Source organism: Emydura macquarii, unplaced genomic scaffold (genome assembly GCF_026122565.2).
Source record: "Emydura macquarii macquarii isolate MOO-44397 ecotype Brisbane River unplaced genomic scaffold, CSIRO-AGI_Emac_v2 contig_3122, whole genome shotgun sequence".
In the NCBI taxonomy this organism is placed as follows: Eukaryota; Metazoa; Chordata; order Testudines; family Chelidae; genus Emydura; species Emydura macquarii.
This window is the reverse complement of record NW_027133259.1, coordinates 3,514,092-3,541,926: the sequence shown is the minus strand read 5'-3', so window position 1 is coordinate 3,541,926 and position 27,835 is coordinate 3,514,092. Positions and strand designations below refer to the sequence as shown.

General features: G+C 37.1%; 1 protein-coding gene across 6 annotated transcripts in view; it reads right to left on the bottom strand.

Moving 5' to 3' along the window:
• CCDC91 (coiled-coil domain containing 91) overlaps positions 1–27,835 on the bottom strand; it is a 221,069-nt gene that overhangs the window by 12,195 nt on the left and 181,039 nt on the right. The window contains exon 14 of one of the 6 annotated variants that reach the window (XM_067530993.1): positions 8,363–8,485. The exons of 4 other annotated variants lie outside the window; for them this stretch is intronic. In XM_067530993.1, coding sequence (XP_067387094.1) covers positions 8,480–8,485 — 6 coding nt within the window. In that variant the 3' untranslated portion in view covers positions 8,363–8,479. Of the gene's footprint in view, positions 1–8,362; positions 8,486–20,927; positions 21,096–27,835 lie in introns of those variants that run through there. One more of the 6 variants, XM_067530992.1, reaches the window with a different exon arrangement.

The window sequence follows — 27,835 nt, the reverse complement described above, 5'->3', positions numbered from 1 at the left end:
TCAATTTTTAACTATTTGCTATTTGTTATTGGTTACATTGTATTGTTTCTGCTCTTTGACTAGATTAATGGAACTTTTAAAATAGTAAATACCAAGTAAAAGGGAAAGATTATTAATAATGCACTTCCAATATGGATTTTCAGATAATTTCAAAACATTTTAATGAATTCTTAGCAGCTGTTCCCTTTCTTGGGAACAACTACTGTGACCCCACGAGAAACAGTGAGGAAAATTACCACTTTTATTTGTGAAAATACTTAGGAATTACTTTTCATATTAATCAACTAGTTTTAACTTTACAGAAGTTGGTCAGTATTTGGATGGCATACCTTCAAAAAAAACAGAGTACTTGGAAATGGATTGGTGATTAGGTCCTTGATTCAACAAAATACTTAAGTGTTTGCTTAAGTCCATCTTCTGCATCAAAGTATTTAGCATGTGCTTAATTTCCCCTGAAGTCAGTGGGACATAGGCACATGCTTAAAGTTAAGTATATTCTCAAGTGCTTTGCTTCACAGGGATTAATATAAAATAATTCTTAAAGCTAAATGTGCATAAAGGGTTTGATAAACTGCATCTAAATGGCACTCTTCATTCAGAGCAAGTATTCAATCTGCATGGCTCACCTTTGGATAGTGTTAAGAGGACATTGTGCAGCTTGAGGTGTAAGCACTCAGATAAAATGTAAAATTGATTGGTTGTAGTCATTAAAGATCACATCAGACATTTTGCAACAGGACCAAATTCCAAATTAGGTAATCACATTCTGCCACCATACATTTCTCCTGCAGTTTCAATTGTATATAATATTCTTCACAACCTGAGCTAAACTGTTCTAGTGTCACTCTGCACTGTGAAAACAGGGGTCACATTCTACCCAGAAGTGTCTACATTTCAGTGCTGAGTGCAGTAATAGCTCTGTTTGTAATGTTGGCAAAGTGCATGGAGAAAGTTTGCGATGAAAGGCACTATTTAAACATAGGCATCGAAATCCTTTACTTCAGTGGGTTTTGGATTTCACACAGGGTGGTGTTATTAAGCTGTTATAATCTTTGTATATAGAATTTTATCTATTTTCATTGTAATATGGACAAGCCTTCCTTGTAAGTAATGTCATATTTTGATTGTACAGTTTTGTATGAATTCATCCATCATAGATGAAAGCCAAATATTACTGCTAAAATATATTTTTCAACCTCACTATTACATGTTGCTGTTAATTTTTTTAAAGTTACAATTTTTAACCAATTTTCCTTATTTGCTTTGCAGTTTCCATTATTTGAATAGCAATAAAATCCAGGCAGTGCATTTCTGAGACATTATGATTCTTCTTGGGAGGTTGAAGTCTTTGCCTTTCAGTCTTGTCCCTCACAATGCAAAGAGTGCAGTAATTCCTTGGAAATGCATTGTCTGCTGTACCTTACAGCTTAAGATTCTTTGCATATACCTTATTGCATCTAAAGATGCCAGATTGTTCAGCAGAACACTATACTGTAATTGTGGATTTATAAGTCCCTTTTCATATTTTGAGGAGGTATCATTCCTTGACTAAACAATCAATTATACTTGAGGAGCTCGGTACAATTTCTATAATTGTACAGTTTTTCATCATTATCCCATACTAGTGAATAAGTCTGTCGTGGTGCTGAAAAGCCCTGTAAGTTGGAAAAGTTCAACCATATAATTATCTTCTCTGCTAAAACTGTGGGCTCAGAAAAGCTTTCCCACTGCTTAACATATGAACTGCTCCCCACTGATTCAACAGAAGGGCTTTTAAACAAAACCCAACAACCTAGCACATGAAATAGAGCATATGAAAAATTACTACCTTGAGGAACCTGCAAATCTGAGTTGGATGAGAAAACAATGGACTACTTCCTCCCTTTTCTATAATGTGCAAAAATGAAAACAGATCCAGATGGCACATGTGTGTAACAGAGTTTATTTTGCAGTTAATCCCAGAACAGGACATTTTTGTCTGTCCACCTGTGAATTTCCACTATTGATAACACTTTCTAAGTATATAAAAACAAGATTCTTCATGGCTGTAATTCATACTGTATCTGCTATGCATTAGAAAACCATCACTGTTCAGGACTGAACCGCTTAGAAAAAAAAATACGTTTAACAAATTATATTGCCATATGAAAATGTTTCTTTCTCCTTAAATAAATAATGCTGCAACTTCTAAACCTTGAGGATTTTATGCTCTATACTTGATCAGTGAGGCCATTAAAAATAATACCATATGTTGGAGACATCTTTAAAACAGATTTGCCTAGACTGTGAAGGTGGTGGGAAAACACCCTCTTAGAAACTTTTCTGTCTCCCAGTAGAACACAGGAATGTAAGAAAACACTAATTTTCCTTCTTCATATAAAGAGGAAAATTTGCTTTCAATTAAGAAAACTACACTGGTTGCACAAAGGAACTAAAAATGGTAACAGCCCTGCCCAGAAGATTGCAAAAAGAGAAGAATGGGAATTTACAAAAATAAACAAAACAATCCAAGCACTTTAGCTGGGGAAACACATTAGCCAGCTGTCAGACAACCATTTTACTTTCCATGTATAATACTTCAACTGACACAATTATATTTTATTTTCTAGACACTAGTTCAGGACCATGGGCATTCTACAGATGAGGTAGGATCTCTGAATTAGCAAGTTTTTGTTAGGTAGCAATTTGGAAGTTTATTTTAGTAAGCTGATTTGTTTATAAAGACAAACAAATATAATAAACAGAATATAAATATTTGGGCATCTTTGAGTCAATCTATTTATAACAGAGACAATGTGGATGTGGTAATATCTTTTCCTGGACCAGTTTCTGTTGGTGGAAGGTACAGGCTTTTGTAACTACACTGAGCTCTTCTTCAGGTGTGGGGATGGAAGCAGCGTCTGAGCTAAATACAGGTTGGGACAGACTATTAAGCATAAGGGTGAATGCCTCTGATGAAAGTCCACTTGAACCAGAATGGGCACTAAGGGTTAGATTGTTATGCAAAAGGGGTTTGAAGTGGGCCATTAAGGGTTAGCAGGCAGGTGTGTGTTACAAAAACTGTTGTAATGAGCCAGAAAACCAGTGTCCCTGATGAGCCCATGATTTTTATAGTGCCTAGCGACATTATGAATTGAAGTTCCTAAGCTTGCTTTTTGAAGGTGCTGTGCAGGTTTCCTTTGAGACCAAACACTGAAAGATCAGATATGAAATGAAAAAAGTTAGCCTGTGGGTGATAAGCATTCCGTTACAAATTAAGGCCCTGATCCTGCGAACATTTACACATATGTGCAACTTCACTCGTAACCAAAGGGACTATTTGTATGATTAAAGTTACTCATGTGTACAGTGGACATACTTAAAAAGTTCACTGATTTTTGAGATATTCCTTATACATTAAAACAGGAAATACCATTAGAACCAGTAATACCTATACAATTGCAGTATGTGCCTCAGTGTTGGTTTTTTACAGGATCATGGTCTAATGTCCAACATATGAAAATGTTGACCAAAAGTAGAATGATCTTATGCCAGTTTTCTTTAATATCAAGTCTACACAGTCCCTGAATTTTAAATTAAACATTAAAGCTCCGATTGCATGAGGTACCTTACATTAAAAAGAAAAAAGTGATCATGCATTTTAAGAGCCTTTGTTTTTACAAATCAGATTCAACACAGTGGTTTTCTAATAAGTCAATGTACCTTCCTTTCCATTCGTTATTCAAATTCTTATCTATCCTTTCCTTTATCAATGCTGCAAATCCAGCCAATAAATGACTGTACTGAAGTGTTTTTTCAGCCTTTTACAATATATTAACAAAGTTATTTAGCTAGACTGTGACTGTTCTAAGAATTATTTTCTAGGGCCCTGATCCTACACCACTAAAGTCACAATGGGAGCTTTGACATTGACTTCAAGGGGTGCAGGATCAGGATCAGGATCAATCCTTGCATAATTCTTGAAAATGTGACCCATCAAGCATCGGCAAAGATAGAGTTCTTGTGCATAGCAAGTTATACATACTGTAGCTTTTGCATATACACAGGAGAATCTTGTTTTTATGTTTATATAAGGTATTTGTGTAACTTTTAAAAAGCAAGGTTTATTTCCAAAGCCTATAGTGTTCTCAAGCTTTCATCCTTAGGTAGTTAGGACTTCTGGGGATGGCACAAAAAGACAGAGACTTCATTGTTGTACATTATACTGAAAATAGCAAAATCAAGTGCTAGAAACATGACACTAGAATAGCCAGCCATTAGGCCCTGCCTCCATAACTATTTTAGTCGTAAAATATAAGGTAAAGGTGGAAATCAACAAAAAGAAAATACTCGCTCTATGATATTATCTCAAGGTATTGCTGCAGTGGAAATGCACACTAATACACAATAACACTAATTTTCTGTAAGTTTACAGCTATGCTTGTAAAGCACAATCCAGCCACCTCTCTATTAAGAGTTGGAAAAATGGAAATATTTCAGAGTCAGGCTACCATCTCTGGTGAACCTGATCTGAACTGTAGTATAACAACAATAGTAATTCTGCATCGTGATGTTGCAGGGTCAGCATGTAAGAGCCCAACCCACACACTCTAGCTGAAATCTTGGGCCCATTGAAGTCAATGGGAGTTTTGTCATTAACATCAATGACGCCAAGATTTTACCTCATATGGCCATCCCTACAGCAAGAGTGACAGGAAAGAGAACACTGCACGGAGGATTGGCTGGCCCTTCCCTTCTCTCTGGTATGTGGGGAGTAAGATCCTGAAGTGTAGCATCTGACCTGTCAACCATGTTCACAGGCTGAGTTTTTAGAGCATGGGATTTTCTGATCTGGCACGTAAGACGATGACATTAAAAAAAATATATTGACACCAAATCTGTTGAACTAGAACTGGTAAAAATGTTCAGCTTTATTCACAAGTACTCAAAAAAGGGCTGGAACTAGCAGTGTTGGATTTCTACCAGGACCAATCATCCTGGCCTTCACACACACACATGCTCTCAGTGTCATTTCAATATTTCCTGATTCTTTCTCATATCAAGAAGTAAAAAAAATCCCATCACACCAATACTAGTAAACAGGCTATTAACAATAAAACTGCCTAGATTACATAAATTCCAGTAAAAATGACTTCTCACACTTCAGTCCTAGTAAAACTAATTTGTATTTTCTTTTGGACACAAGTAAATAAAGTTGCAATGATTATTTATAACCATAGTCAAATACATTTCAAAATGAACAGAAATGTATAAAAAAAGCTATCCTTGCCATTTCAGAAATGCATTATAGGTGATATATTATATTTTGACACACACACACATTAACTGGTTGAGCATCTGCTATCTATCTTAGGTACTTATATAACCCCGACTCACTACCGTATCTGAGTGCCTCACACTGACTAATGTATTTATCCTCACAGCATGGGGATAAATGGGAGATGGGGCAGTGGTAGTAGCTCCATTGTACAGATGGGGATCTGAGGCTTAGGAAGGCTAAGTGACTTACTCAAGGTCACACAGAATGTCTCCAGAGGAGGGACTTGAACCTAGGTCTCCCAAATCCTAGCCTAGTGCTCTAACCAATGCACCATCCTTCCTACAAAGTCCTGAGTGCCCTCAACTACTGAGGGAGTTAATGGGATTTGAGTGCACTCAGCGTTTTGCAAGATTGGATGCTAAATCAGCTGCAAAACCTCCTGAAGGCTCTTATTGCTCTGTTGATCAGTGTCAATTTACAATCCAAATACATCTAGGTCAGGATAATGCATTCAGTGTACTGCATCTGCATTTTCCTTTAGTGTATTTAAACAAATAAATTACATTAGCAAATGAAATGGAGAAACCGAGTAATCTGACTGGCTGACAGTGAGTCATGCTCACACAGATGTGTTACAATAATTCTACTGGCACAATCATGACAGCCTCTTATTTAAATAATAGGACTCACTATGCCTGACTGAAAAGCAAAAAGCAAAGAAAGATTTATAATGATTTATTTTATTATTGGGTAAATGTGTTTTGAGTTATCAAGGAATACACAAAGCTAAAAGGTATAAGTTACTTTAGAGTTGTGTTATTATTGCTTCCAATGGAGCTGTAAACCGAGTAAAAGGAAAAGAACGATGAAATATCATCCAGGATTTGGCAATCACAATGTAAATCATATCACCATTGTACAATGCTACTACTCCTTTATATTAATCGACTGCTCTCCAAGTGGTTTACAAATTTTACCTAACAATCAGATTAACCCTCTGATGTAGATAAGGTATTCATTGTGCTCACAGTCTATTTGTCTCCGAGATAAAATTTGGCAGGTGTTTAACAATTTCACGGGAAAACAGCATAATCATTTTAGGTTAGGAAGTGAAATGAAGAAGAACGTTATATTCAACTGAAACTGTAAGGACAGTTTTAGGTGGCATAATTTAGTTACCGAAGTCAAAATAAGATCATGACGGTGTTAACACCCTGCTTTCACAAGAGGGTGTCATGGCATCTTTACTTGACCACATCATCATAGAAATACAGAGGTGGAAGGGCTCTTGGAAAGTCATCTAGTCCAGGCCTCTGTGATAAGGCTATCTAGAGCATCCCTGTCTAACCTGTACTCAAAACCCTCCGATGGCAGAGATTCCCAACCTCCGTCGGAAGCCTATTCCAGTGCTTAACTAGTTCCTAAGATTTAACCGACATCTCCCTTGCTGCAGGTTTCGTCTGTTACTTCTTATCTTACCTTCAGTGGACCTGGAGAACAACTGATTCGTGTCCTCTTTATAACAGCCCTTATATCTGTAAACCTATCGGGTCCCCCCCTTCCTTCTGTTTTCTTTTCTCTAGACGAAACATGCCCAGTTTTTTAACCTTCCCTCACAGGATAGGTTTTCTAAAGCTTTTATCATTTGCGTTGCTCTCCTCTGGACTCTCTACAATTTGTCCACATCTTTCTTAAACAGGACACGGTATTCCAGTTAAGGCCTCACCACTGCCAAGTTGATGCTATGTCTACCAAAATACAGCTACACCAACACCAAAGTGACCCCTAACACCACACTGGGGCAATGGTTCGGTACTGACCTAACTTAGAGGGAAGAGTGCCTAAATCAACAGTATCACTTTGTTTGACAGTTCGGTGTTTCCTCTGGGCTTTGGAATGACCATGCTTAGCTTGTAAGATCTGAAAGTACAAGATAGCATAGGTGTAGCATATTACAAGATAGTATACCTGCAGGCATAGGATTGCATGAGACCATAGAAAATGCCTAAACCATCTCTTTACATATTAGTTCCCTTCAAAGGATAAAAGTGGGTTGGGTTCACATTGGATTGCAGGCTCAGCCAAAAAAAACAAAATCTCATTGCTGCAGTGAATCTCTGGTCAGCCAGCCTTTGACAAAGGGGAATTAGATGTGTATTAAAACAAGATGTCCAAGCACTAAAATTTGGATAACAGCAAAAGAAATTCTATTATTCATCTATGAGACATTTGTATTTGAGACCACTTTGAGCTTTGGATTCCCTCTCTCAGCACTGGTCAGACTGTAGCCACAAGCAAAACTGCACCACTTTTATTGTAATATTTACTCTTTATTTAAAAAGCCAAGTTGGGAGAGTTTCAAAGTTCAGTACAGCTGTGGGGGAAGCACTCTATAAAGCTGCAGCTGCAACAATGTCATCAAAGAAGAGACCTCCTAGCTTTAAAACATAAACAGAGAGAGTGCCTGTGGCTCTCAGCAGGTCATCACTCATGACACCACAGGAGAGGTTTCCAGAGCAGGAGGGAAGATCTATAAGCAAAATATAATAATCTACAGGCTTTAGACTCTAAGGACTCTAATCAACTCCAAATTGCTTCTGCGGATGCCAGCCAACAGAGACTCCTGAACTACGCAACTATAGCATATTCTCAGAAAAAGCTTTCCCTTGGTATTACTAAGCTGATCAAACCTGCACCTCTCCCAGAATCAGCCAGGGCTCAAAGGAATAACACCAGGTGACATTCTTCCACAAATGGAAGGCAGTACTTTACCTAGATGAAGTATCATGTTTGAAGTATCTTTCCATAGCAAAAAGAAAAAGAAAAACAAAATATCAAATGAAGTTAAGGAAAAAAATCCTTGGAATTTAAAGTGCTCTGTCAGGTAGTTTAGGTCAGAAATTAATTGGTGTAGGGAAAAAAAAAAGATTAAATGAATCATAATATCAAGATAATGAAGCATTAAGTTAAGTGCTTCATTGGAAAGTAACCCAAGTACAAAAAGTAAATAAGCAGCATCAATAGTGAAAAGGATACAAGATTTTTAAAGATGTTCAGTTAATCATCTATTTAATAGTATTATTGATGCAGGTAAAGACATTTGCTTCTTAAAAAGGTACGTACATTTTGAAATACAACAGCTCTCTCTAGCTTAAAAACGAACTTGATAAAGCCTTTGCCTTAACTCCCAAGGACTTCACTGGGAGCATGAGCAGCATCCTATTGCTGGAAATAAAAGGAGGACAATTAAATCAAAACATGTTTGGCTGAGGCCACGCTTTCCATTTCCATTTTTAAATAAAAGTGCAGCAGAAGAAGAGTACAAGGAATAAAAATAATCAGAAGATATTGCCAGTGAACCAAAAAGATTTGATTGGAAATCCATTTCAAAATTTGCAAGTGAAAATGTTTCTTTGCTGTCACGTGTTCAAAGTTGATGAACTAAGGCATCTCTCTCATACGAAGCCTTGTCAAGCAAATATGGAAAACACGTAAACAGTAAGCTAACATTAGCTGTTTTCATAACTGTCAAAGTTGAAAAAAACAACAAGAAGTGTAAATAGTTGACAATACTGAGGTGAAAGCTATGTGGCCCTGGCAGAGTAAAGGGGCCCTGATGTACACGAAAATCAGGCTCATGAGTCAGAATGTACAAGAACACTGTAACAATACATTTTGGCCCACATTCTCTTTTCCAGTGTGCAGTGCACAGGGCTGCGTACTAGGTAGTTGTGCAGTAGATGAGAGAAGGTGAAAAAGAAACCCTTCCTTAGCCCCAAGGCTAAAGATCTGAGGCTGCCATAGCTAGGGTGACCTTTACACCTTCCCCTCTGTGACTGGAGGATCTCTATAGTAGTGGCTCTTTCTCATCTCACTCCTAGCACCCTGGTCTATAGAGGTCTGTGCTGTACAGAAGGGTGTATTTTGTTAACTAGAAACTTATTTTTAGGAAACACATACATAAAATTGGCTCTTGAAGGGTAACTTGCATAGCTTTCAGTGAAATTCAGATGAATATACTTTTTATGATATCTTTGAAAGTTTCATCTTTTCTGCCGTAGAAGAAATAATACAATTTTGGAGTCATACAGCAAATAAATTAGAATAAAGAGACCATCTGTTACAAAGTTACACATAATGCACCAGACCCACAGTTATGCGAGAGTAGTGCTTGATGCAGTGGGGCGGGGGAGATGCATAAGTAGCTTTAATGTTGGTCTCCAATTATGTCTGACACATACCCTCCCGGCCTCCAATCACCCTTTATGCCCGGGGGTGGGGATTGGGTAAAATCAGATGGAGGATTCCCCATTTGCTAAGGGAATCCTCAGCTGCTGCTTAAACTCAAATTTTAAATCCCCTCCATGCCACTGGATGGTGAAAAGAGAATTTATGAAGAGGATTTGCCCTATGACTAAGAAAAGATAAAACTGCATATGGTTTAGGCAAATGTAATTTATCCAAGGTCATCATATTGGACTGATTAAACTTGGTAATGATTTATACAGTAATGTGGATTACATCACATTAAACAATACATTTTACAACCATTGCCATACCTGCCAATATATCTAATTTTATGTACTCAACATAAAGTCTGTGTGAAAGAGTGTCAATGATTTAGTTTGAATTATATGAATTGCTGGAATACATTACTGGTCAGGACATGCAAGAGAATAAAAAAAGACACAAGGATAGATTTTAAAGTGGAAGGCTTCAACTTTGCTAATATTACTTTAATAGAAGAGGGGAGTATCTCCTCATCTTACTCCCAACACCAGACATTTAACTTGAGTCCAGTGCAGTGCTAAATGGCATCATGCCATCTGACCAATATTGAGGGTTGGCCCCTTTCAGCTTAACCCCAAGGATTCCCACCTCTTTATGATCTTGCCCTCATTCTGAGAGGGGAATGAGGATACTCATGAGGGGTCCTCAGTTTGCAAAGACTTACAGTCTCTACCAAACAGCTCTGACGTCTCCTACTCATGTATACCTCTGGGAGTTGCATTGGACAGCAGCCACAAGTTGTGAGAAAATTACTAATTCCTCTTGTTAAATATACAACTTTAAATGTTTGCCCGTACTCCTTTATTATCCTAAACATGGGCTTCCAGGATGATGTGAGGAAGGTTAAAAAAAACCAAACCAGACACCATGTCAATCCTGCCTTGAGAGAAAAATTCCTTCCTGATCCCAGAAAACAACCAAACTGGTCAGACCCACAGTGTATGAGAAACATAGTTCAAATTATATCTCAGTTACAAGATAGGGAGAGTGGGGAAGCAACCACAGCAAAATGGCTGCTATTTACCCATGAGGGCCAGAAGCAGAGAATGGCACAAGATCCCATTAGCAATTTCCTTCCAACAAGGCCCGGTAAATGGACAACAGGGTGATGGTGAGGTAACCTCTTCCATTCCCTTATCTCTCCCCTGTCAACCAAGCCACAGTCTCCATGTGCATTTTGCTTGAAGGGGAAGAAGTGGAGACAGAAGAAATAAAGCTCCAGAGCTGCTAAACTTACTCCTTTTTTCCCCAGTGTAAGGGGCGGCCTACCCCATGCTAGTCTGATAAACAATTCCCTGGATAAACAATCCCCTGAAACGTGGATGAGGGGTATTGGAGGAGCATAACCTGAAAACCCTTATTCATATGAACAGTCTACACTAGTTCTCTAAATTACATTATTACGGGTTGGCAGTTCTAAGCCCATAGTTTGTGGAGCTATCACATTTTCTTGTTGCATATAAAGGTTATAAACACAACACAGGTACATCACAATGAACATAATTTTGAAACACCAGACTATCCAACAATCTGACTGCTGAAGGTTGGCATTTGGACTGCCATTCCCCCTCCCCCATTTTGCTTGGTTCTGCAGTCTTTTCTCAGCAAAAACTCACTTTCAGTCAGAGTTTAGCCTGAATAATCAGTGCAAAATCAGTCTAATTCTTTATAGATGAATACAGTGGAGACCCACAGAAATGAATAAATGAAAGTTTTACTTGTTTCAAGTAGAGTTTCACTCTTGTAACTTTATTCTATGGCAGCAGTAATACACACACACTTAGGTTTCTCATGTAGTTTCAACTAAATTACTCAAATCAGCATTATTTTCTATGTTAAAAATTAAAATTGTGTATTTAGTCATTCCTGTCATCTTTTATAATAAACAAGAACAAAGTGTACAGAATTAATGTATTTTCCCCACCCCTTCCTTTTTTTAAACTTTTTTAAAGAAAGCAGATACAGTAGCACAGCTTGGAGATGTATGGTATAATATTGAATTGTGGCAGATAATGAAATGAAAAAGAAGTCCGCAAACAGATGCTTCACTTAGCAGCTGTATATGCCGAAATATGTCTCCACCTAGCAGGGCCTATCAATTGGAATACTGTACTCTCCTATTTTAATTTAATATTTGAAAATGATAATGATAATATCAAAAGTTATATGGACTAGAAGGCATTCCCTAGGCATGGAAAATATTAAGCTCATTTCTGTATCATACATGCATACACAGTACGCTGCTTCAGCATGCCTTGTTCAATGAGGAGAAAACAGGGAGAGCCAGGTGCACCAACTCATTTTACACTACAACTGTTACATAAATCCCCTACTTAATCCTTTGGGTTTATATTGCTCTTTGAGCTGGGTAAAGGAGCAGTGTGAAAATGCTCCTAAAGCCTCAATGTAAATGTTTCTTTAATCCTAGGAAAGCCACAAAACAGGGCGAGCTGAATGAGCAGGAAACTGAGCTAAAGAACTCTCAGTGACCCCATCACCATTGTTGCTCTTGGCACTAACCTGTTGGTCAGAAGTTCACTCTGACCATGGCATGGGTGATGTAGCATCGTCCAGTTTCAGCACTCCAATTACTGGGCCCTTTTAACTCATGTGTACATATTGGTTAATAGCAATTTTTTGTATAGCACAATGTTTCATATTGTTACTTTAAAGTTGAATGATCAAAACACTGTTGATATGGAAATAAGAAGATGTGATTGAGCAGTTTTAAATGCATCTTTGTGGCACAGACAGATTACACATATCTTTGTGTTTTCCCCAAATATAGCAGTATATTCAGCCAAAAAATGATATAGCTTTATTGCTTTTATTTTAAAGTCAGAGGAGGTGAAAAAAATTAAGAAAAATACTTAAGGTGACACCACACTTTAAAAACTGGGAAACTGGTCTGTTAAAATGTGTTGGTGGTAACATTTAGGGCTTGGACTCTCATTAATGTGGCCCGTGGGAAAATATAAACACTCTTTCTGAAATTAAATCTTAGTTTGCCCACCGCAGTCTTGTTTTCAGCTTCAGCTGCTGGCACTTCAGTCTGCAATTGAGGCCTTGCATGAAATGCCAAACCAAACATTCGGGAACAAGAATGGTAATGACACCCTATTTTGTTCTAAGTCACATTAAAATATGTAAAGTACAACAAAACAAAACAAAATACAAGAAAACACTGATTTTAAGGTTTTTTGAATTATTAATCTGATTTTCTATGCCTCTCCCATTTGCACTTTCCTTTAAATAATAAATTATCAAAAGAAAATAATACCAAATTCTTGAAATAAAAAATACAGTTATGAAACAACAAAAGGTATGTAGCTTCAAATGCACCTATGCTGATCAATGAATGATATTGAACAGTATGGAGTATCTCTCAAGGCACACTGAAATCACTTAATTTACATAGTTCTTTCTGACATATGAGTTTTGCTTAAAGACTACAAATCTTACAATAACTATTATACTGTAACTCATGAGGATTGCATTGACAAGATTAATTTGGTATACAGTAAAAAGACAGGGTCAATACCCACCCTGGATTTTGGGGGAGAGGGTGTGGCAAACATTATTGACATCAACGAAGTGCGGCATATGGATTGGTAATGAAAGTTACTCACCTGTAACCGTAGTTCTTTGAGATGGACTGTGTACTCATATTCATGGGATGAAGGAACAGTGAAGGTCTGATGGTTGAATGTTTAATAGCAGTGTCCACTGGAGTGCTTCTGTCCCCTCCCCTCACTGATCCTGAGTGCTATACTCAGGTAGGGGATCTCTATCTTGGAAAGCGGTGACTCTGAAAAGAACTTGGGGAATATGGTAGGTAAGAGCTGCACATGAGCTCCCAGTGCAATGCTGTGGCCAAAAGGGTCAGTGCAATCCTTGGATGTATAAACAAAGCAATATAAAGTAGGGATATGGAGATTATTATCATCTCTGTGTTTGGCACTAGTGCAACCGCTAGTGATCTACTATGTCTAGTTCATAATTCAAGAAGGATAAATTGGAGAGGGTTCAGAAAAGAGCCACAAGAATGACAAAAGGATTAGAAAACATGCCTTATAGTTAAAAACTCAAGGATCTCAATCTTTTTAACTTAACAAGGAGAAGGTAAAGGAGTGACTTGAACACAATCTATAAGTACCTAACATGGGGAACAGAAACTTGATATTAGAGGGCTCTTCAATCTAGAATACAAAGATATAACAATATCTAACTGTTGCAAGTTGAAGCTAAATAAATTCAAACTAAGAATAAGGTGCGAATGTTGAACAGTGAGATTAATTAACCACTGGAACAATTAAGAAGGGTTGTTGTGTATTCTTCGTAAACTAGAACATTTAAAATCAAGATTGGATGTTTTCCTAAAAAATATGGTCTAGTTCAAACAGGAACTAATTCACGGAAGTCCTATGATCTGTGTTATACAAAAGGTCAGAGTAGGTGATCACAGTGGTCCCCTTTGGCCTTAGAATTGCCCCAATTAAAGAAATTCTTTGTGTAGGAAATGTGATTTTTTCCAGTTTATTTAGTTTCTCAAAAGTGAGCACATGAAAATCACATCCTTGCAGATTTTCTAGTAATGATGCCTTTATGAGACTATTGTATAAATGAGGGTATATATGGCATACATGGTCACTGACACCACAGATAAGCACTTTGCAAACATGAGAACAGTGGTAGAAAGGTCAAAGGGAAGGATTCCATATTGACAATGATGATCTCCCTGCAAGACATCAAAGTATTTGTGATATGAAGGTTTGATAGCAATGTGGAAATACATATATTTTAAACAGTGTTCTGAATCAGTCTTGGGTGGTTAATGAGGGAGTTCATGGACTGTAGGGGGAACATGCAGAATTAGAAATTCCTGATAAAGGAGTTGGGCAGTCTCAATTCTAAGATGCGTTGGAGACCTTCTTCCTACTTCTGGATTGGAAAGTATCTGGAACAGAAACCCTTTCACTTAAATAGCTTTTGAACTTCCTTTATGGCTTCAGCTTCCAAGAAAAAGCATCAGAAGGGTCCCTAATTAGGGAGGGAAGTGGACAGTAGAGGGGGGGAATGGTGTTGAGTAGTACAAAGAGGTTATTCAATGTGATTTCTAGTATCCACTTATCTGTGGTAATGGAACTCCAGTTGTCTTAGGGGAAAATCAAAGGAAGAAGAGGAGAGTAAATGGATTAAGACTGGTTTGCAGCTCTTAAGTCTCATGTCAAATCTGCGGTCTAAGGCCTGGTTTGGAAGATGAGAAAGTTGTTTGTCTGCCCTTTGGATAGGACTTGAAGTTTCTCCTCTGCTACTGTTGAGCAGGAAGTTGCTGGTACTGCTATTGATGCCTCTGTATGATGTACAAAGTTGAGGCTGAAGAAGGGTATTATTGTCCTATGATATTTGAACACAGAAGTTCCAAACCTCCTTGAGTGATGATAAACCCTTAGTGACTTAGCTGTTGATCTAGTGTCCATCTTCTCTAGGACTTCATCTGTCCTTGCACTGAACAAACCACCCCCTTCAAATGAAAGATCTCCCACATATGCTCTGGAATCTGATGGCATAACAGCGGATCTAAGGCATGCATGTTTGTTATCTCAGTCTGATGGCAGAAGCTCTTGCTATTGCTGCAGTTTGACACATCAAACAAGGCTCTCATTTCATGCTTTGCCTTTAATTGTTCTTCCTCTATCAAGGCTTTAAGTCCCCACTAACCTAAGAAATCTACCTAAAGCACTTAGTCTACCAAGAGGTTGGTTTGTCTTCTGCCACAACCACTTTTATAGTCTCGCCCTCAGAATGTTCAGTAAAATGGTGAGGGAAGGGGCAGGAGAGAGGGTGTGAGAGCACTCCAACAGGCACTGCTCTGAAATATTCCACAGTCAGGGCTATACATCTCTAGTGCAAAGACCATTCCAAGAACAGGATAATATAACATACTCTATACTGCTTATTCTTACACAGTTCGTGTGACTAACAATTTCTCTTGACCATTAGTACTCTACTTCCAGGACTAATCCTTAAAAGCACCACTAAAATATATAAGTTTAAGTGTTGTCAAATAACTAAAGGCAAGGTTGTGAGCCAAGGTACATGGCGGCTATAGAGTGACCCTCCACTCTGATTTGCTGACTCCTCAGAACTTCGGTCTGGACATATGGGGTAAACAGATGCTGAATGCCTGCTACTCCCTCCCTCAAGGAAGCAGATGAGCAGAGGGCATGGGATCCAGAGCACTGCCCCACACTGCACTGATCACCGTAGCTAATCAGGACTAGTAGTAAATTTTTACCCACCCTGGGGCAAAGAACTTTTAAGGAAGGACTTGTGTCTGTACTTCTCTTAGGACAGTGCAGCTACATGTCAGACACAGGGCAGCCTGTACATGCACAGTTTAGCCCTTAAAAAGTTATTTTACTAACTTTTAGTGGCCACATGATAACAGAAATTTGCTATTCATACTAATACATTAGTAACTATCAGTCTTGCAAAAGTTCTACTTTCCTCATTTATAGGAGTATAGAGTAATTTTTTGAAAGGTGAGCAAAATCTTTCATTTTTTCATTATCAATGATCAGTATCATGCTAATGAGCAGGCAAGTAGATTTTGTGCTTGGGCTGGTGAATTTTTACAATAATTTTGCAAGGTTTAACCAATTAGTAATAAAGCCAGATTAAGCAGATCAAGAAGTCTACCAAGATGACAAAAACAACAAAATGTACAACCTAAACTTAAGCACACCCACACCACAGTGTGAGCCCTGCATACTTTAAATGCATGAATAGTAAACAAACAGTGGCATTAGAACTCAAGAAATGGATATTACTTGAGGGTTTTCACCACATTTGTGCACAAATAGATTTATCTCAAAATGGTCATGAGCACAGAAAGTAAAATAGAAAGAAAAATAAATATAGAGTTGATAAAAGGTCAAGAAATGCCTAACTGGATAAAAATAAGAAATTTCCCGTACAGTAAGTTATCTAATGGGCAGCCAATCTCATGATTTCAGAACAGACGAAATATAGATAAATCCTGTGCAACTCAGGCTTGCAACAGCAGAACTTTATGTCAAACCTTATTTGGCTATAAATCCAATAGGGATTTCAAATCATCTAATCACCATGTGCCAAACTTAAGGTTAACAAATTTGAAGGCTTAAGAATTAGTGAGATAAAAAGGGTTCCAAACCTAGTAACATTTCCTATGTGGGAGAAACACCAAACATGCAATCTAGAGGTTTTTTTGGAAGATAAAAAGGGATTATGAAATAACTTCTAAAATAAAGAACCTGCGTGTCACTGAAAGGAACAGTGAGAACAAAATAGAAGTGATATTTAGGGCCAACAAGCAACCTTCAACTCCGATTAAGGTGATGTTTGAATAGGTTTCCTGATAATTATCTTGTTTTACAAATACATTATATAGCTATAGCCAGCCTTAGCAGGCAAACAGAAATCTTTTGTTTTCATTTCCCTGAGCCTTTTTTCTCCATAAATTTGATATAAGCCTAAACATAAAGGGTTTTCAACGCAAAATGGCCTTATAAAGATGATCTATTGTACACTAAGGAACTTCACAATACTCCTGTCAATATTAGAAATTAAAGAACTGAAAAATATGCCTACTATAATAATAATATAAGTAAGGGAGAACTTGTAGTCAGATTTGTTTAAGAGACTTTATTGACCTCCTTTTCTAATGATTTAGATTGAAGAATAACAACGCAGCTATGTAAGGGTACAGATATCTTCTAATTTGGCCGACCTTTATGAGTGAATTACATTCAGTTCCTCAGACAATTTCAACAACCAGATGGAATTTGCTGCCTCTCCTCAAGAGGGTGGATAAATGGAATTAAACAACACTTTCTCTGAGTTGTGTTTCTCTTTCAAATAGTCTTGAAATCTTTATCCTTAGTGATTCAAAATCAAAGACACTGTACTCCATTAAAAAAATCTCTTCAAATATTAAAGAATGATATATAACCTGTAGATCAGTATGGTGGCAGTCTTTCTAGCAAAATTATCCCTTTGGATATCATTTCAGAAAACTTTGGCATTTTCATTAACTTTGATGTGGCACTTTCACTGATGAGCATCATTCCAGAAGACTTACAATTCTCAGTGTATAAAAATATTTTCTAACCAATCCTGGCCTATGCTAACATTAGTATAACGTGCAGATAGGAAGATCCACTCCTCCCAAGGGAACATGGACTGAGATACAATATAACTAAATCTGAAAAATCTAATTTATGAATGAATGAACGAGTAAGCACTTATATATTCCTCCCTTTGGGTTTCCTTTCAGAATTATTTATATAGAAGTTATCTTTTGATTAACATTAGAGGAAATGTATGAATGCTTTTCTTTATTTCAAAAATTTGTTTTCAATCCTCCAATAATTTACTTCCCCCTCTTCTTTCTTATATATTATTTCACTTCATTTTTAGAAAAAAAGAACTAATCCATGACAGTTGATTCCCAGGTATTTCTATTATGCATAACTCATGTTTGCCTGTTTATTATATTAAGTGTTCAGTATGCCAAAAAATGTAGAACAATCCATATATATGATTCTCCCAAAAAAGGAAGAGATTCAGAAATAAAACTCAGCAATGAGAAACTGACCTTAGAAAATCACTGTATTGACAATGTGGCTTTTAAAGAACAGGGGCCTATTCACATACTGAATGATGTGAAAATAATCATATAATGCTAGGAATTCACTAGTATTGTATATGAATTAAAATCAACCATATGCCACAGTGTTTTAGCCTGTGTGACAGCCATGGTTTACAAGATTTTCATTGTAAATATGAATAGATTTTTCTGACATTCCAGATTCCTGCTGTATAAATGAGACCCCAATCCTGCAATCTCTCACCTATGCAGAACCCCTTGCAGAACAGGGGCCTTGAACAATACTCCAAAGGTTCTGGCAGCTGCTAAAGTCTCCTGAATTCTCCATGAAGCTGCGAGGCATGGTAATGTCTTGCAAGTCAGAATAAGTGGCAAAAGGCTGATTTTTCTGAAGGACACTCCAATGCTGCTACTCCAATAAAGTCCAGCACTGGGGCATAACCTCATATCCCTAACGAGGATCAACATCCACAGTGAAATCTATCCTGGCTTCACACAATCTTCAGTGCTAGTCTCCCACTGGTTACAACTGAACTATTGCACAAGAGAATAGCAAAATAGAGCCAATCAACAGGAAAAGATGGACGGAGCACAAAATGCATTATCTCCCAGCTTTGCCCATAAAGGGAGAAAACAAGGGGGAGGGAATGGGCCTAAGAAGTAAAAGAAAGTGACAAGCATGGAAAGGGGATTCTGAAGAGGTTGAGAGACAGAAATCAGATATAAATAACGAGGCGAAAGTTCCAAAACCTGGATACACCCTGGTAAAAAGGCTGAGACATCAAATTCTTAAAAATGCTTAATGCAAAATCTGTTCAATAATTTACTTCAGGACACTTAAACGTGAGAGATGTGAAAAACTTGATGGTTGCAGGTTGCACACTTCAAGCACATCAAACTCCTTGCCCCCGTTTGAGTTCACGTCAGTTTACTGGTCCTGCAACCCAATCTTTACTGTGCAAACAGACCTACTGCAGAACAGGTTGTAGGACTGGGACTCCTGAGTTTTAAATTCAAGGGAAGGCCAAACAGCAAAGTAAAACACATTTGGAAATACTAAGTTAAATCTTGTCTCACATTAAAATATTCAAATCCACAAGCTTTACATAATTTAGACTCTAAATTACAAATTGGTCCAGGTTTGTTTGAAAGCTTCATGAAACTTATTAAGGGCCAGGTTCTGATACCCTTGCCCACACCAAGTAGTGACTTACTCTGTGTACGCCCATTGAAGTCAATGGGACTAGCGTGATGCTCAGTGTAAAGATATCAGAATCTGGCTCTAAACTTTTTTATCTGTATATCTAGGTAAATTTTAACAATCCCCCACCAACATGAGACACTTTCAAAAGGGTGGGGTTTTTCTGTTTTGCATACTCAGCACTTAATGAAAATCAATCTCTTTAAAATGTCTCCAGTTGAGCAAATCACCTCTTCCGAATATCTTGGCCGAGGCACTAAATACATAATAATTTATCTCCAGGGACTGAGCTTCCTCTCTGAAATCTGATTTAGCCACTGTAATTTAATTGGTTTCCTTTTTTGTTTTCTTTAAAAGAAATCCTACTTCTCTTTTTACTTTCTCCTCTTCCTCATTGTTAGTCCATCACTTATTTATTGGAGAAAGGTGTATGTTAAAAAGTGGGTCTGAGGAATGTCGGAATGGAGTTCCAAGTACAAGATGAATATTAAAGAATATGGGTTGAGTTTTAAGTTTGCAATGAAACTTGCAAAGACTGAAGTGGTTTTGTGTTTTGACAACTCGGCACCAATGGAGAATAATTTATCCAAAAATCAATTGGAGGGTTTTAGATTTTAATTTTTGTTTGCAAAATATTAGACATTCTTGCTAAATACTAAACTCCTCTAGAACTGATAGCCTTTAAGTTTTCTCCCATTCACCAGTAAAAAATTATGGCTTTGGAAACAGATGTGCTTTAGTACAAAACAACAGTGTTTAACTGAAAAAATCTATTGCCTGACTATTTCTTTTCAATATAAACATGTTACTCAAGAGATATACTATAAGAGTGACTGGCTGCAGAGAATGCACAGAACTTTGCAGGATAATCAGCATCTTATAGGATTGGGTCTTGAAAGAGTTACAATAAAGAGAGTCTCTACTGAATACTCTACTAAAAAACCCTTTTGCCAAAGGTAGGAAAAGGTCTAGATAGAAAAAAAGATATGACAAGATATAAAATGGGCCTCAAGAGACATTTATTGGCAAGCAGGCTCTCAAAGACAGGTTATATTTTACATGGACTGGACTTGACCTAGAATAATGAAGGTACAAAAAAAAACCCGATAAATACTAGCACTGTGGGAAAGGCAGTCAAATCTAAAATCGCAACGTTCAATTGTGGAAATACGGTGGGAAGAACTTTAAAACAAATTGGAATGTAACATGACACCAGATCCATAAACAGCAACAAAAGGCACTTATTGTAATGGATAAAAGGCTTTAACTCCCCCACCCCCAAATGGTAAACATTGAGTCATGAAGAAGTTACACTACTACGAGAGAGTGGTCACAGGATGGAGAGCCATGACATCCTGAGTTCTAAACCTGCCTCTGGCACCCATTCTCTGTAGCCTTGAGCAAGTCACAATTTTTGTGTTCTCAGACCTTACATAGTTTTGTGTTTATAAATTAATTTATGTTTGTAAAGGACTAAAGGTGTGATTCTGCCACCTTTGCCCATATTAAATAGTACCTTATTTCCTCCCCCAAGTAATTCCATTGAAATCAGTAATGGGACTGTTTGTACACTTAGGGCATGTCTTCACTTCCGTGGTGGCAGGCATCGATGCAGTGCCATTGACTGAGATGATCTGTGTAGACCCTTTCATTCGATGGGAGAGTGCTCTCCCATCAACTCAGTCACGTCCCTGAAAGGCAGAAGGCAGCATAATGAAGATGCCATGCTTTGTTGACGTGAGATACACTGGTTACGTTATGTAACTAGTGTATCTCACGTTGACCCAGTGTGGCAGTGTAGACTAGGCCTAAGTTATTATTCAATATGAGTAAAAGTGGAAGAATATATCTTATATAGATGCTTATGGCAAATTCTGAATTTTTCCAAATTTGCTAATCTATTTACATAAAAAATAAGGGATATCACAATTTTTAGTTACATAATATAAAATTAATCTTATTGTACTAATATATACCAGACATCAATATGCATTCCCACACACACCTCTCGAGATAAATAGCACTGTGCAGAAAGCAATAAATGAGGGTGGAATGAGAACTCTAATTTTCCAGAACAAGCTCTTTGTCACTAAATTAAAGGAGTAATTCCTCTACTTATGGCCAGAAGAAACTCTTATGTTGACCCAAAGTCTTTCAGCTTACAGCATGAAAGACATGGTTAATGCCACATAACAGAGACTGTTACAGAATAAATAAATAAAACAATATTTTTTAAATGTGTCCTTTGCTTGCTATAATACTGGAAAAAATTATCTGTTAAATACCCAAACCAAAAAAATAAGTCCTCTGGACATAGACACTTTTGAAGTGTGCATTATTATTTTGGTAAATATTAGTCAGATAGAGACAATGTTTGGTTATGTTCTCCAGTAAAGGTTATGAGGCACAGCTGCACAAATCAGTTGGGAGCACAAATTAGCATTGTGAATTCTGCTTATGAACACATCCTTGTTCCCAGCTTTTGTCATTAAAATCTAGGTGTGGATGTGTGACAAGGGTGTGTCTAAGAGAAATTGTGTCTGGGAAAGAACAAGTAAGAGACTTTTATGAAAGTTAATGATACTCAGTCTTGACTGGGCATTCTGTTTCTTTACTCTGTAGGCCAAATTATGCCCTCTGTCGTCAATGGAAGTTGCACATGCATATTAGGACAGAATTTGACTGTTTATTGAAATACATTTTGTCGTCAGGAAACAGGCAGTAAATTTTTTTAAAGGAAGCCGAATGTCAAAGTCAACAGGGAAAACTTAAGTTTGTTGGCTGTATGTTGTGGGTCCTGAAATATGAGACCGTAAGAAATGGTTACTGTGAGTATTTTCCTTACAGAGTAAATTATTTGTCATTCAAAAGATTTGTTTAAATAGTCTACTCAGCATGAGAAGATTTATTTGTTAGAAAATTGAATCTTTGGTAGCTCCATTTTATTTCTGCATGTGCCAGCTCTCCCCACCAGTAATCCCCTTTTCTATGCACTGCTAATGCCCACAGAAGTTCAAAAAGTGAGTAACATGCACTGTGTGATATATGACTAGAAAAAATGCATTATATGTAATGTTTAGCACTGGGTTCTGTTTGCTATAAAATGTGCTTCTCTGTAGAATATACATTTTAAGATACATTCATAACAATTGATAGGTCATTGGAATGTCAGATACTTGACTGGTTCTCGGACAATTAGCTCTATTGATGACACAATGATTGGAACTGGACAGCAGAATAATTTTACATATCTTCATTTCCTGAAACTTTCCGACTCTTTGTTCTCTTAGGAGCTCACAATGTCTAGTTTTTAAAGAGATGGCAAAACTTGTTTCAACCAACCAGAAATGTACAGTTTGTGTAGAAGAGGCTTGAATATAATGGGTTTCAAGCTTTGAACAGATGAACTAAAAAACAGAATTGCACTGATCTTGATCAGTGACAAAAAACTAGAAGCAGTTCTTGGTTTCAAGTGCTTTAGTGACCAATTAATTGCTTTGGTGATTAGGGTCTTTATAAGACATTTGGAAACTTTTTGTTTTTATTGAGTTCAGCCTGAGTCAGTTTCTGGACAATTTACAAGGACATTGTCAACATGAAAAATCATATTTCTGTCTGAAAATTTCATATACCTACTTTAGTTACAAGTAACCTCAAATGTTACTAAAACTGAAGGTTGCTAACAAAAAACATTGCCCCTTGGCCAACAAAGTACATCTATACTGCTCACCATCTCTGCCAAAAAGTAAGTCCCTGATTTTGGCTCATCCCTTTGCAAATACCTTGCTGATGACTGCCTGAAGCTTGTACCCTTGGTCTTATTCCTTTATTGTGAGGGTGCAAGTTTGCTCTTTTGAGAGTTGATGATAAAATCATGTTTCTGGGAGTTTTACTGCTACCTCTATGGAGAGTTTTATTGAGATTTCTGGCAGTTGATGGTCCAAACCAGAATGTTATCAAAAATGAGTTATAACAACTTCTCCTGGTGACTGGAATATTTATTAATATCCATTGCCCTGCTGACAACGTAGCAGGAGAACCTAATATTGGTAACAAGAGGGTCCAAAACTAACTCTGAAAAATTTCCATTCGCTTTGTGTTATAGGAATGTGCGATATAATTCTTTAAGATCTACATCCCCTTGATGTATGCTGGAGAGGGAGGATTGCTAGTGTCTCCATCATGAACTTTCAAAATCTTATACTTTTTTTTTCTTGGTGGGGGGGGGGGAGGGGCTTACTGTATAAGATAGCTCTGATTATTCCAGCTGGAGTAACATAGTAATGCATCCTGGGTACTCTCCCTACTTCAAACCACTGTAAGTGCCAATTTATTAGATGGAGAGCCGCCATCCACAATGGACAGACATACAGGTTTGCCCCACTCACCTGTCAAGTTAAAAGTAATTTAAGAAAAATATTTGGACTTTGTAACAAACACCATCTTAGATTTAAAAAAAAAAAATCTTAATACATATGTAGTTTGCTAGGTTTTTTCATCTCTCTCGGCTTGGATAATAAAATAGGTAAGTCAGTCTCATTCTTATTTATAGTAAATTTCTAGATTATTTACTTTAAAGTTTTCATGCACTAGTAATATGCTGTATTGATTAAGTTGCAACCTGCACAGAAATGGTTATTGATTAAAAACTGTATCCATTGGAAGTTTAAACAAAACATATAGAAAATATTCTATTGGCTTTAGCTTTCGTAAAGTTTGCTTTTACAAAACCTAAATTATACACTAATTGCAAAGGACTTTCTACAAAACCTAATTTAAAGTGTTTTAAAAGCTTAGACTATGTTTCTTTCAGTTTGACTAAATATTACTTGTAGACCATCTGATTTTATATATTTTAACAAAAACATTAATAAATTCATTGATCACAGAAACAAAATTGAAAAGCAAGAGAACAAATGGATAACTGCAAGCTAAAAATGTCAACAGGACAAAGCATCTAAAGGTCATCTTCAAAGGAAAACAAATCTTTTTTTTTCTGAAAACTGCATTTTTCTCTTGAAAGCTATTTTAAAATTATTATTCTGCTTGTGTTTTACATTAGAAATTCAGTTCTTGTCTAACTTGGAACTCTTACGGACTAACGGAGAATTAATAGAATTATGCCATCACAAGAGTAAAGATGGAAAGACAAGTAATGGGAGGGAAAGAGATTTATAGTTCAGACTGTTAAAACTTTGTTTTTGCCAGTCCATTTAACCCAATGCCTAATGCACACTAGAGAAAAAGCCCTTGTTAAAGGTTCAGAACCCCCTCCCCCTTCAATTATGGTGTGAGACCATTCCATTATACACTGGAAAACACTCAACAAGTTCTCCAGAAGAACCAGAGAAGACTATATTTGAAATGTATGATATTGTATCCCTAAAGGTTAAAAAAGCAGGGAAAAACCCACTAAAAAGGAAACACTTTATTCCCTTATTAATAATCATAAAGAAACTAAAAGAGGCAAATGCCCAAAATTTAAAAAATCCTTTACAGATCACTTTTCACTTTGGAGAAAAAGGAGCAAACTATAGCTGGTGTGGTTCCCCTCCAAGACTATCTTGTTTCCATTTTTATTCCTTTCCTGTTGGCCATATTAATTCAATGATACCCCAGGCATCCAAAAGAAGGTAAATTGAGGCTGAATATGAAAATTAGCTGCCACAGCTGAATCAAGACATTCCTGTACCACTAGTGATAAGATAAATACAAACAGCAGTCAGAGAAAAAAAACAAACCTATCTTCTCAACAGTGCAAAAATTTTTTAGGTGCGTTGGCAAAACATTGGTGTGAGGGCGAGGTGGACAGATGGTCAGAATCTGAGTCCTGCACTTAATTGATTATCTTTATTAACATTATTGCCAAAATGTAGTTTAAAGAATTTTCTGCTCAAGTACATTCTCTGAAAAGCAGATTTGTCCATTTAATTGGACTCTTAAGATTGGTGGGGATACTTCAGTTTAGTGCTTAAGGTCTGTTCATATTTCTAAGCTGTGTTTTGGCTATATTGAATATGTTTCATTGTTACATTAGATTATATAGTTGAAGTACTGTAAAGCAAGAAAGTTACTAATAGCTCTTGACTAAAAGACGGGCATTATATACACATCTGCATACTTGCATTCTAAACCTCAAGTAAGAGATTCAGAAACTGGATAGCAAGCAAAAATAATATAGAACTCTCAGGATTTAACAAATCATGTGACTGAAAATAGTCTGTAGAATGGTATAATTCCCAGTTCTCTTTCTTTTCAAGGGAAAACTAGGAATAGACAAAATAACTTGCCATACAAAAGTATCCAAAATGGAAGAATATTTCATAAAATACAAGAGGAGGAATATAATTTTCTCTGAATTACCCTTAGTAGAAAAAATGACAGCATGAGATATGTCTTCTTTACTAACATACATATTTATTTGTAATAAACCTGGAGAAAAATAATCAAGATATATCAATTCTAATGAGAAATAAAAATTTGGGGCTTGATTCTCAACTGCTCCTAAGCTGATGTTACGGACACATTCATGACTCTGCCATGGCTCACCTCCTTGCTCCAACTAATCCTTATGCCAGTAACAGGATGGTTTCTACTGCAGAAGGCTCTGGATCCAAGTTGAACTTTAGATCTGCAAAGATTCCTCCTACACAGTTGGAATTTTCCAAAGCAAATCTCTGGCCTCTTTAGTTTCACTTTATGCCTTCATAAGTGGTGCAAGGTAAACTTGAGGGACCAGAGAATCCAACCCACATAGTCTTAATTCAGGCACTGATTTTTTTCCCCACTGAGTTTTCCTCTGCTTTGGCTGTATGTAAAATACATATAAACAAACTCTTTTTCCCTGACAAAGATAAAGAGAAGTCGTAATATAGATTGTAGAAGCAGATGTGATAGGAAAGACGTCTGGTAAAGAAGACTAAAAGTTCTTGCACTGAGAAGTTATTTCAACAAGTGGAAATACTGTTCAGTGCCAAGCATTGTTGAAGTCAACCTCTCACAACCCACTTCAATTATTTACTCCACAGTGCTGGAAAGAATGGCTTTAAAACACATGATGGCCACATGGAAAAGTAAAAACAGAATCACAGTAATAGCGTAAAAATTAAGCAGAAAGGGAAAGCACTTAGTATATAAATATCTTAGTCAGAATCATGTGTGAACAAGTATCCATTAGTGTAAAGGAAAAGAAAACAAGTAATTAAATTATTCAAAATGTCAAATGTCCCCACATTCAAAGATCCCAGATGAATATAATTAAAGACTTTAATAACTCCTGTAAAACAACAAGGACAATTTAATTAAAAGTTCTGTGTTCCATGATAATAATGACATTATGGGGCCAACCTTATTCTCACTGAGTCAATGGCTCTGCCATTGACTTCACCGGGCAATGGATCAGGCTCCATATATAAAAATCTCTTCAATAGGGACAGAACAAAGAATCTGGACAATTCTTCATATGCTGATAAAATATACTCATACGCCAAAGAGAGTGGATTGTGCTTTTGACTGAATAACCAGAACCAAAATATTGGACCTGAAGACTCATTTATATTAAGGCCCATTCACATCACTCTGGCAATGCAAAGAGACTTTACCCACTTTAAGGTTCATTTGTACTGCTGGAGTGATGTAAACAAAATTTATAAAGGAAAATCAGGCCTTCTGAGTATGATATAGTTCTCTTGAAAGACGTTTCACTGCAATGTATATATCGGGTTTCTGAACAGTGATAGTACTTAATTTGTGCTTGTGAGTGAGTGGCCACATAATGAGCGCCCTTTGGTGGCTTCTAGGCAGTCACACAAGGAGCCCTTCACCTCAGTTTCCTCTCTTGGACTACTCAAACTTCAAACTTCACCAATAGGCTTTTTGTGGCAAAAAATATCCCTCCTTGGGGCCTGGTTTATTAATAAAAAATAAATGCCAAAGAAAACTCTAAGTCCCAAATTAAAGGCCAACAAAAGTCCACACTTTTGCTTCTCTTCCTACTCCTGGGTCTTTCCTGGTTTGACAGACCACTCCCAAGGCCTCTCCTACTTGTAGTTTCAGTCCCACATCCCAGACTCTCTGCTGGAGCTTGCTCACTCCTAGCAGTCTCTGATCTTCCTGGGCATCTCCCCTTTACTGCAAGTGCCTGCTGCTCTTTATCAGGAAATCATCTGATCCATACCCAGATGTGCCTCTTTCATAATCAGGCTTGGCTGGCCCCAGGCCCCTAAGCCTTTAAAAGGCAGGTTATCCTGTTACAGCGCTATAATCTGCTACTGCTCCAAGTCCATAGTATATAATATTTTCATAGTGATCCCATGAAGTTTCTGAGGCCATTCTGCAAATCTTCTGTAAAGTTGAGCCTGGCTAATATCACAGTGCTGCTTCAGACTGCCTGAATCTTAACCTGAACATGAAGAATATGTCTTTAAGACAT